At 32.8% G+C, this 11,794-nt stretch overlaps 1 protein-coding gene across 1 annotated transcript; it reads left to right on the top strand.

Annotated features, from left to right (window-relative positions):
- Positions 1 to 1,166: 1,166 nt before the first annotated feature.
- LOC129920661 (phosphate carrier protein, mitochondrial) lies at positions 1,167 to 8,715 on the top strand. Its single transcript, XM_056002104.1, has 5 exons — positions 1,167 to 1,323; positions 1,728 to 1,917; positions 7,291 to 7,867; positions 8,166 to 8,353; positions 8,423 to 8,715. Exons 2-5 carry the CDS (start codon positions 1,746 to 1,748, stop codon positions 8,581 to 8,583), a joined length of 1,098 nt encoding a protein of 365 aa, XP_055858079.1. The 5' UTR covers positions 1,167 to 1,323; positions 1,728 to 1,745; the 3' UTR covers positions 8,584 to 8,715.
- The last annotated feature ends 3,079 nt before the right edge of the window (positions 8,716 to 11,794 follow it).

Here is an 11,794-nt window from a genome sequence, read left to right as displayed (position 1 = left end):
TCAATTTATAAGGTCAAGTGACCTCAACTCCAAAAATTTATAAAGCGTTTCGCCCGAGTACGACATAACAGTGGGCTCATCAGTTAGATCTGTCGTTCCCTTACTAAGACGCCTTATTTAGGTCGATGTTTACTGACACTATATAAAACTCATATATACTGTGAATTTTAATACTCCAAGGGAATTTGTTTAAATTAAGACACTTAGAAAATGTATGTATGTATGTTATTTTTTGCTTCGGCACTATAGAAATATATATACAATGATTTACAGATCTACTATCTGAGGTGAAAATACTGTCGGTATTGAAGCCTAAAAAGTGGGTAGGAATACATTATTTTTGAATTTATAGGTACTTCTTTTTGCGAGTAATACACGACACGAGTAATGCTACTTTTCCCCAAAACCTTAATCTAGTTTTAGAGTTCAACTTTTCTTAAAATATCTGTATGAAAATTGAATATTTGATTGTAGAATTTGTATCTGCGTCGCTTTTTGGGAAAGCATGAGAAGAGCATTTGGAGAAATATCCATACAAATATGTTGTCGAAGCACTACCACACATATCAAAACATCAACAAATTATTTACTCGTTACTCCTCCCCAATGTGAGTGTGAATCATGAGAGACGAGGTTTAAAATTGTGTTGAATTCCAATCAAAATATAAGATTTACTTGTGTGACGTATGATGATTCTGTTTTCCTTTTCATTTACTATTTTGTCTAATAAACTTCGTCACAAAATTATGCAACAGTGTGTCATGGATATACCTTTCTGATATGCAAAGGTTATCTATATATAGGATTGCCTCAACATGTGCAATGTCTGCTGACATTGTCCGACGTAGAAGATCAACAAAAAAAAAAAAAAAACAAAAACACCAGTTGACATCAAGAGTGCTACTCTCGAAGATTGCAAATTAAGTTTAATCGAAAAACCATTACGTCCCACTGTTGTCACTATTTTTTTTTTTTTTTTGTTATATATTTGAATTGCAACCAAGGCCGCGCACCGAGAAGATGCAAGCAACATTGCTGATGAATCTGTGTAAAGATCAAACCATTGAAATTTGGTAATGAATTTATTTTTAATCAAGTGCGATGAAATTACAACAATAACAATGAGAGATTGCGCATATGTTACATCAATGTTAACTCTGTGAGTTTTGCACACTTTTTGTGCTGCGCTTCCGAATCTCTAGCAACACTATCACTCCCTTACCACAAGTTCCAACAAGGAGATAGATAGTGCAGTGCAGTCCCAAACCGAGCAGACGATCTCATACGTCTAAGATATTTAACTTTAACGAACGACGCCATCCAGTGAGCATTAAATAATTTGAAAAAAAAAAAAATAATAATAATAATAATAGCATACAAAATATAAATAAAAAAAAAATATTTAAAATAATTTTCGTTAACTACATAATTTTGAAAAAAAGAAATTAAAAAAAAAATATATATTAAATTTTGAAAGACTATCAAATCTTATGCAACCACTTGCCTTTTTGTTTTGTGCAGGATAATATTTTATTGGTTCTTTTTATTTTTACAAATATTGCGACTGTGTAGCTAATTGAACAAAAATTGCATTATTTTTTTTTTCTTTCTTATTTTATAAAAAAAAAAAACATTACCTACTTGCCAAATATTTATATAAAAAAAAATTACGTAATTATTATTAAATAATGTTTTTCATTTTTTTTATTATTTATTATACTCAATAGATATAAAAAAAATACATAATGTTATTTGGTTCACTGTTTGAAGCATCCCAGAACTTGCCGTTCAAAACTCCATTTTCGAATGTCAACTGTCAAGCAGCATCGGCATCAACCTTGGCTACTGAAGATGAACCATTGATGAAAACTGTTGTGCCATCACGCCAAATTATGGCCGCTGCAACTCCCGAAGGAGGTAGGTTGTTTTAGAAATTATAACAATTTAAAAAAAACCGTTATGTTAGATGTTTTGACATACATACATACCAGCTTTTAACAAGATCGCAAAATAAACCAAAATGCAAATAAAAAATATAAAAGACACAGGATACTACAAATGAAAAATTAATGTCGAATTCCAAACAACCTAAAATTCGATTTGCAGTCGTTACTTTTTCCTTAAATGAATTCCAATAACAAAAAATCGCTACTTTTTAAATGAGTCGTTATATTTAAAAGTGGTATAAGTATAAGTCACATTTTGCATTATTTTCAAAAAATATCAATTTATTCAATTAAAAACAATAAATAATTTAACTGATTTGTATGTACAAATGAAGTAACTACTGACTGAAATTTTTGAAGAAAAAAAACCATAAAATTGCGGTTTGTTTAAAAGTCAACTTAATGGTTTTTTTTACATATAGACTTATATCACTTTCAAATATCAAAAATCAACTCAAATCTCATTTTTGACAGATTTGCAATCCATAGCTTTTGTTAATTTGTGAATTATTTAAACCTTTTTTGTGATAAAAATAAACAAATAGGTATTAGACAAGAAATCCTTTCAAAATATTAAATATTTCTTATTCATCTGTGTGTCAACACATACATTCACAAAAAAAAAAAACGATCGCTACTTTTTTAATTTCCTTAATAGCCAAAAAGTAATCGACTTGAGTAGCAATTTTAGCGGTTGAAAGGAATTTGACATACAGTCCCTCAGCACCTAAAGCCAAACAAATAGATTCAAATTCATCAATTAAAGCCTGGTATGCAGCTCGCGCTAAATTTTAACTCCCATACAAATTATCCAAAATTTTTATCCGAGCTAAAATGGATCCCATACAAATTATCGATAACTTGTATGGGAATTTTATCTCGGCTAAAATTTAGCGCGAACAGCGTACCAGGCTTAACATAAAATCACATACGAACTCTAATCTAGAAATGCAGTAGAAAGATCACAAAATCTAGTCGAAATCTAAACATTTGGAGAGAGTTTCAAAAACAATAGGCGTGTTTTGTTATTCATGTGGATCTAGATCATCAATTTTACACGAAAGCCTGGTACGCGGATTGAGTTTTATTTTAGTTCCCATACAAATTATCGAAAAAATTTAGCCGTGCTAAAATTTATCTGAGCATTTAATCGATTATTTGTATGGGAGTTAAAATTTAGCTCGGATCTGCGTACCACGTAGATGGATTATGAATTAAAAAAAAAAACAAACATGAGAAGTATATACAAATTAGGGATGTTGCGAATATTCGGAACATTCGCATAAATTTAGACATCCGCATCCGCAATAATCAATGCGGATTTTTAAGCGGGTACGGATGCAAAGAAGTTGCAAAAAGAAAGAAGTTGGGCGGAGCCGGCGAATGGCGCGTACCAATGGGAGTCATACCGAGTAATGGTCTGTGACGGATTTTGTTAGGCAAAACACAGAATAAATGCGAAGGTCTTAATTTTATAGCTCGTTTTCACTAGAGCCGAAATTAGATAGTTTCGCAATTTATCACATTTGGAATTTCAAATTGTACCTATTAGAAGAGTAACTAAAGCTAAAAAATCGCAATATTAGGGAACCCGGCCGAACAGCTCTGATTTTGATGATCTTTTTTTCAAACGTCGGTAATTAAAAATACTTTAAAGTCTATAGATTCCTAGACAATTAAAGGAAAACAACTATATGGGAGTGAACGACAATCTTCCATAGTTTAGGCGATAATCACAAATTGACTTCAAACACAAAAAAAAAATATTTAAACACAACGGCAACATCTATATATAAAATGCATTTAATTTTAAAATTTTTTTGGCCACATTTAGAATGATTTAAAATTATAAAAGGAAATGTCAATATGTACTACAGTTGATGAAAAAAAAAATAAAAAGTATTTCATTTTCGAAGAACTTTTTTTAATAGAAATTTGGAAACTAAATTGAACTTATTTTTTTAAGTTCAACATTAAAATATAAAGTTAGGTTTTTTTCATTCAATAGCCCTTATTGTTGAAAGTTAAATAGCAAAAGTTTAAAGTTCTTATTTGCCATAGTCTTTGAGAAAATCAATTATTTCAATGCAAAAATTCAGTTTTATCAAAAAATCCAATGAAATTGGAGGAATTTTTAATTTTTTTTTCAAAACGGTAATAAATATTACTTTTTCCTCTTCGGAATTCATCTGATAATATTTATGGCCAAACATTTTTCAAAAAAAAAGAAATTCATATTTAAATACGAAAAAGTTTGGAAAAAAAGTCATTTAAAAATTTTTAATAACGTTTTTTTTTTTTCAAAATTCTGAGTTGAGGACCATTCTTTCAAAAACTCTTGATTAAATTTTGTGGATTTAAATTTTACAGATAGAAATGAGATTTTTAAAAACGTGTATGCAAATATTGTAGGTGTTACCGTTGTGTTCAAAATATTTTGTTTGTGTTTGAAGTCAGTTTGTGATTTATCGCTTAAACGAGGGAAATTGGTTTTTACTCCAATATAATTTTTTTTCCTTAAATTACCTGGACAGTCTTTTGGTATAATTTATTTTACGAAATTTGAGCAAAAAAAATGGTTTTGTTAAAAAAAAATTTAATTTTAATTAAAAAAAAAAAAACAACATCAGCAATTTTTAACCTATAGACTTTAAAGTATTTTTAATTACCGACATTTGAAAAAAAAAAGATCATCAAAATCAGAGCTGTTCGGCCGGGTTCCCTAATAATTTGCTTAAGTTACTCCACTATATAGGAAATTTTTAGAATTTGGAATTCAAACTAACCTAATTTGCGAAGGTATCAAATTTGGGGTGAAAACATGCTATTATTAGAGATCTTTCTTTCCGAAAAAAAAGGGCCAGTGCCAGTGAAGTATTTAACGATAATTTGTACCCACTGCACAAGGCAACAATTATTTAGTAGCGCGGGCTTAATTAATCAACCTCTGTATAACGGACTTGAGACAGAGAAGGTGGTGGTATTACTTTTTATTAAGTCTAATGCACCTTTTTTAAATTTCTCTCATTTATAACTGTATCATTATTTTAATCATTTATATAAATTTTTATATAAGATCTTAAACATCCGCATCCGCATCTGCAGATGTTAACTTTCAAAAATCCGCATCCGCATCTGCATCCGCGGATGTGAAAAAATCCACATCCGCAACATCCCTAATACAAATCTGCATTCATATTGATTCAGATCGTTTTATTTTGTAATTATGATCTATATAATTCACTGGTCTAGTCTCAGCTACAAGCTGTGTTTTATTATGGCTTCTTATTCTTAGTAAAAAATATATGACAACAATCATTTTAAGAATACATATCTAACCAGCTATTATGTGTTTATGAAGACATTGAGCAATAATAAAAATTCATTCATAAAGCCTGGTACGCTGCTCGCGCTAAATTTTAGCTCCCATACAAATTATCGAAAAATTTTATCTGAGCTAAAATGGATCCCATACAAATTATCGATAACTTGTATGGGAATTTTATCTTGGCTAAAATTTAGCGCGAGCAGCGTACCAGGCTTAAGCTGCTAGCGACTTTGTCGCCTGTGAGCAGTGTTGCCATGAAAATATTTGGAAAAAATCTGCAAAAACGACAAAAAAAAATCTGCATTTCTTAATTTTTGGGAGACTTGCTTTGAAAAAGTTTGCGAACTGATTTCAAATAAAAAATTTACTTCGAAAGTAATTTTCCAAGCTATTAAATTTTTATTAATAGTTTCTTCCCTGGCATTATTGTATTGTTGGGCTTTTTTACCGACTTCCAAAAAGGAGGAGGTATTCGTTTGTATTTTTTTTGTTACCTCATAACTTTGGACTGAGTGAACCAATTTTGATAGTTCTTTTTGTAATCGAAAGCTGGTGGCTGCAATGTGGTCCATGGAAGTCGGTTTTGTTTTTAGATAAAAATGATTATTCCAATATAAAATCAAAAATATACCTAGTTTTCTTAAAATTTGCATTTTAGAAAAAAAAAATCGAGAAGTCAAAAAAGAAAAAAATAGAACGTTATAAAAAAAAACTCCAGGTGATTTGAAAACTAAACTTAATTAATAGGAAAATTGTAGTTTTTGGCAAAATAAATGATGTTTTAGTTCGTCCATGGCTTTAATTTAATGGAAATTTTACTAGAGTTTTTGGAATGTAATCCTTTTTCGTCTTTGAAAAGTTAAGTTTCAGATGCAGATAAAATCTGCACTGCAGATTTGTGGTTCTCAAGAGTCTTGGAATGGGTGAAAAATCGCAAAATGCAGATAAATCTGCAATTTTTTATGGCAACACTGCCTGTGAGGAAAGCTGGGTTCTTCTATTCTATTCCAAGGGCGTACGCAAGATTTTGGTCAGGGAGAGGGGCAAACTCATTCGAAAACTAATTTACATAGCTGAATTTTTGTATATATTTTTTTTATGTAGGTATGTACATATGTATATACAGATTAGGTTTGTTCGTTGTGAGCTCTAGGGCACTCTGGGTCCCTCCGAATTCGTTGTCAAGCGTTTTTTGTAGCTCCTTTTTCAACCAGAGTTATTTCCTCTGTGTTCGATGTTCGCTCTGAACGCACCCTGAGCAACTCTGGGTATTTTGTCACAGCGCGGAATTCATAGTTATCAAAATCAAATCCAAAAAAATAGTTTGGAGTGCGAAAAGTGATTTGTTGTTTGTGGATACATGTGTGATAAATATGAGAATTTTCACGAAATGTTCCATTTTTGTATTGTCACACACACAATTACAAAAAAAAATTACTCTCATTATGTTCCATCACTCCGGAAAAAGGAGTAAACACTTACAATACCTACTCCTAAATAGAGTGAAGGAAAACGACATAATTAAATTTGTCAACTGACCTGAGCATGAATCCGAAGTGAAAAAAAATCTATCACATCACATTTTTGAGATATTCTTGTTAGAAAATCAAAAATGCCGCTTTTTAACATTTTTTGACTTTATGTATTAGGTAGGTGGTATTTTGTTTTTTTTTTTTTTTTTTAATTTGTAACGGTTGAACTAAATGTTGTCTATAAAAATCCGTTTAAATCTTTTCAATATCTGTTTTCATCATGGAGTAATGTTGAAATTAACGTGTTTGGTATTACTTATGTTCTTCTGCTTTCTATAAAAAAAAATTTGAAATTTGCAATTAAAAATTAGTTCTTTGCGAAAAAGAACCACTAATAAAAATATGATTATTAATAAGACTCATAATTTTTTGTTCTGATTGAAAATCATTTACCCAACGCATAACGGAATTCCATACTCCATTTAACTTGCGTTTTGTTTATATGTTTCCAGTTACCTAATTGAATTTTATATTATTTTTACAGATTCCTGCGCATTTGGATCAAATCAATATTTTGCACTATGCGGTCTTGGTGGTATTATTTCGTGTGGCATAACTCATACAATGGTTGTGCCACTTGATTTGGTCAAGTGCCGGCTGCAAGTCGACCCAGCCAAATATAAAAGTGTTGCCAATGGCTTCCGTTTAACACTGAAAGAGGATGGCGTAAAAGGCTTGTCAAAAGGTTGGGCACCAACATTCTTTGGCTACTCAATGCAGGGCTTATGCAAATTTGGCCTATATGAAGTATTCAAAGTTAACTATTCGAATGCTATTGGCGAGGAAAATACATATCTGTATAGGACATCATTGTATTTAGCTGCATCAGCATCAGCTGAATTCTTTGCTGATATCGCTCTAGCTCCAATGGAAGCGGCTAAAGTTAAAATTCAAACAACACCTGGTTTTGCCAATACTTTACGCGAAGCAATACCAAAGATATCACAGCAAGAGGGTATTACAGGATTTTATAAAAGTTTGGTGCCCTTATGGATGCGACAGATTCCATATACAATGATGAAATTCGCTTGTTTTGAGCGAACACTTGAGTTGCTATACCAGTAAGCAGTTGAAAATGATTGGTCCTTAGTAATAGACCAGAATTTAGCAAAACTCGATTAAAAAAAAAAATTAATGGTAATAAAACTAACATCTACCTTCTAAACTTAGAATTGGCTAAAAGTTAGTTCAGCTATAACTAAGTCGATTTTAAAATCAAAGCCCTATTTTTATTTGGAAGTGAGATGTATGTTTTATTTTTTGTTTAAATAGGGTCTTCGTCTTCCTTAAATTCGGGTCTATAACTAATTGATTTCATATAATGATCAAATGTAAATTTTATTGTTTTTATTGTTAAAGGTATGTTGTTCCAAAACCACGGCAAGAATGTACAAAGGGTGAACAATTGATTGTCACATTTGCTGCTGGTTATATTGCTGGTGTATTCTGTGCCATTGTTTCTCATCCAGCTGATACAGTTGTTTCTAAACTAAATCAAGCTAAAGGTGCATCAGCGCTTGATGTGGCCAAACAGCTTGGTTGGTCAGGTAAAAATTAAATTTCTTAATATGATTTGGCTTTTTTTTTTTAATTAAATGCAAAATTGTTCATTTTAGGTTTATGGGGTGGTCTTGTTCCTAGGATTGTAATGATTGGAACTCTGACTGCCGCACAATGGTTCATTTATGATGCTGTTAAAGTATATCTCCGCATGCCAAGACCACCACCACCAGAAATGCCAGAATCTCTCAAGAAGAAGTTAGGCATTACCCAATAAAACCTAAGGTTATAAATTAATTGATGTAATAATAAAAATAATAAAATGAAATGGAGTTAAATACAATTAAAAAAATTATTACAACCCCAAAGTAGACACGAAATAAAGTAATAGACAAAATTACACACATAATGTTTGTGTATCTATTTTATAATATTAAAAATAATTATCTTAACATTTACGGCCGTATTCTGCTATTCGATTCACGTGAAAGTCTAAAATAAGAAGCGTTTAAACACGTTTCTAAAACAGACGGAAACAACGCGTTTTGCTTTCGAAATTAAGCGTTTTTTCAAAGCCATGTTGACGTGGTAAGGGAAGGAAATCTTTCGATTCACGTGAATCGAATAGCAGAATACGGGTGTTAAATCGATTTCAGGTAATGGATGCGCCTTGGCCTCACAAACAAAATTTCACCCCTGGAAAATGAACTTGGCCTTTGGCAGAATGACAGATTAGTTACAAGTTTGACAGATTCCGGAGTGAATTTTAAATTCGGAGAAATTTTTGGTCGTGTATACACAGATCGAGCAAAATTTTAGCCGAGATAAAATTCCCATACATTTTAGCTCGAGCTGCTTACCAGGCTTTATAGCGCAAATTTTCGAATATTTAAGCCTGGTACGCAGCTCGCGCTTAATTTTAGCTCCCATACAAATTATCGAAACATTTTAGCCGAGCTAAAATTGAGCCCATACAAATTATCGATAACTTGTATGGGATTTTTATCTTCGCTTAAATTTAGCTCGATCTACGTACCAGGCTTTAAGCCTGGTACGCTGTTCGCGCTAAATTTTAGCTCCCATACAAATTATCGAAAATTTTTAGCCGAGATAAAATGGATCCCATACAAGTTATCGATAACTTGTATGGGAATTTTATCTCAGCTAAATTTTAGCGCGAGCAGCGTACCAGGCTTTAACGAACATTTTGAGAACTTTCGCGTATCGAAACACTCAAAATTGGGGAAGTACCTAATAGGCATTTTTCGACAGGAATATTGAGACAATAAAGGCGGTCGACTCCATTTATTTTGCAATTATCTTGAAACTACATTTTTGACCTGGTACCATCTAGATCTCCGAAACTATCCGTTCCATAGCTTTCAATTTTCTACTGAATATTTTTGAAAGCATTCCTTAAAAGGAGCGTAAGATCATTGACCTACTATATATGGACTGCTAGTCGTTTGACTCATTGACCTACTATATATGGACTGATAGTCGTTTGACTTTTCCATACAAAAATTGAAAAAAAAATGATTCCACATCTTTCTAGCTCTACTAGCGGTATAACCTTAGACGGCGAAAAGAGGAAACTTTTAGTGAATGACATCTGTCGTTAAAAGGTAGTGCTTTCTCTGTTTTTCTATATTTGTTCCTTTCGCACTTCGTCAAAAATGTTGCACTTATTCTCCGCTTTTTTTTAGGGCGCTAGTATCGCGAAGAAATAAGTGGAACCAACCTGAATATGCTTCTAGCAGTCCATATATATTAAATCAATGGTTTGACTTTTCCATACAAAAATTGAAAAAAAAAATGATTCCACATCTTTCTAGCTCTACTAGCGGTATAACCTTAGACGGCGAAAAGAGGAAACTTTTAGTGAATGACATCTGTCGTTAAAAGGTAGTGCTTTCTCTGTTTTTCTATTTGTTCCTTTCGCACTTCGTCAAAAATGTTGCACTTATTCTCCGCTTTTTTTTAGGGCGCTAGTATCGCGAAGAAACAAGTGGAACCAACCTGAATATGCTTCTAGCAGTCCATATATATTAAGTCAATGCGTAAGATTTTTTTTGATAACCCTTCAAGCGACCTCGGTCCGAATCCGAAGTGAGTCCGATCTCGACAACGAAACCGGCTTCACTGCGGCTCAAATAAGTGTGGAAATCAGAATCACTGCGGAGCCGATTGCATATGTATTGGTGTGGTAAAATTCTCCATTCCGAGAAAACGGAGCCGAGATCGTTAGACAAGTTGGAGCACAAAAAGAACCAGAAAAGAAATCGAAAAATGGAATGACGTTTGGTTTTTCAAGCCATTGGCAGCCATCTGTTGATACAGGAACTGGAGTGGCGTTGGATGCAATTCGACAAATTGTTGAAATGAATTGTAGCTGTTGAATGTTGGTGGTGGTCGTTAGTGATGGGAACTATCGAATAAAAACTATCAAACTATCGATAAGCCTGGTACGCTGCTCGCGCTAAATTTTAGCTGAGATAAAATTCCTATACAAGTTATCGATAACTTGTATGGGATCCATTTTATCTCGGCTAAAAGTTATCGATAATTTGTATGAGAGCTAAAATTTAGCGCGAGCAGCGTACCAGGCTATAGTTGTAAAATATTCATTCATTCGATAGTTTAAAATCATTCATTCATTAAAAATTACAATTAAAACACCTTAATAACTTCACTTGAGTCGGTACACATTCATTTAAAATTTACATCAAACAATATTAAAAGCAATTAAAAACAAGCGCGACACGTAATTGAATGCATTTCGAAGCAGTTGCGCTTCATCTTCAGCAATCAAGACTGGTACGCTGTTCGAGCTAAATTTTAGCCGAGATAAAATTCCCATACAAGTTATCGATAATTTATATGGGATCCATTTTAGCTCGGCTAACATTTTTCGGTAATTTGTAGGGGAGCTAAAATTTAGCGCGAGCTGCGTACCATACTTTAAGCCTGGTAAGCTAAATTTTAGCCGAGATAATATTCCCATACAAGTTATCAATAATTTGTATGGGATCCATTTTAATTTGTATAGCCTGGTACGCTGCTCGCGCTAAATTTTAGCTCCCATACAAATTATCGAAAATTTTTAGCTAGATAAAATGGATCCCATACAAATTATCGATAACTTGTATGGAAATTTTATCTCGGCTAAAATTTAGCGCGAGCAGCGTACCAGGCTTATGGGAGCTAAAATTTAGAGCGAGCTGCGTACCAGGCTTTAGCCTCACAAAAAAATTAATGCGCCACTTAAAAACTAGCTTGGCCTTTGGCAGAATGACAGCTTACCCTTCAAGCAAACGAGTCTGACCTCGGTCCGAATCGGCTCCGAAGTGAGTCAGAGCACGACTACGAAACGGGTCCGACGGCGGCGGCTCAAATTTGTATGGAAATTATAATCACCGCGGAGGCGATTGCATATGTATTGGTATTTTCAATACTTTTCTCCTTCGACACACAAAAAGTTGTAAATG

The sequence above is a fragment of the Episyrphus balteatus genome, chromosome X, assembly GCF_945859705.1.
Source record: "Episyrphus balteatus chromosome X, idEpiBalt1.1, whole genome shotgun sequence".
Taxonomy (NCBI): domain Eukaryota; kingdom Metazoa; phylum Arthropoda; class Insecta; order Diptera; family Syrphidae; genus Episyrphus; species Episyrphus balteatus.
The sequence above is the reverse complement of the archived record's forward strand: the minus strand, read 5'-3'. Positions and strand labels throughout refer to the sequence as shown.

What these genes read in the sequence shown, in the direction of transcription:
- LOC129920661 (XM_056002104.1), top strand. Translation starts at nt 1,746, where the DNA reads ATGTTATTTGGTTCACTGTTTGAAGCATCCCAGAACTTGCCGTTCAAA. An exon ending in CGCTGCAACTCCCGAAGGAG is followed by an intron (nt 1,918 to 7,290) that starts GTAGGTTGTTTT and finishes TTATTTTTACAG; the next exon opens with ATTCCTGCGCATTTGGATCA. An exon ending in CAAACAGCTTGGTTGGTCAG is followed by an intron (nt 8,354 to 8,422) that starts GTAAAAATTAAA and finishes TGTTCATTTTAG; the next exon opens with GTTTATGGGGTGGTCTTGTT.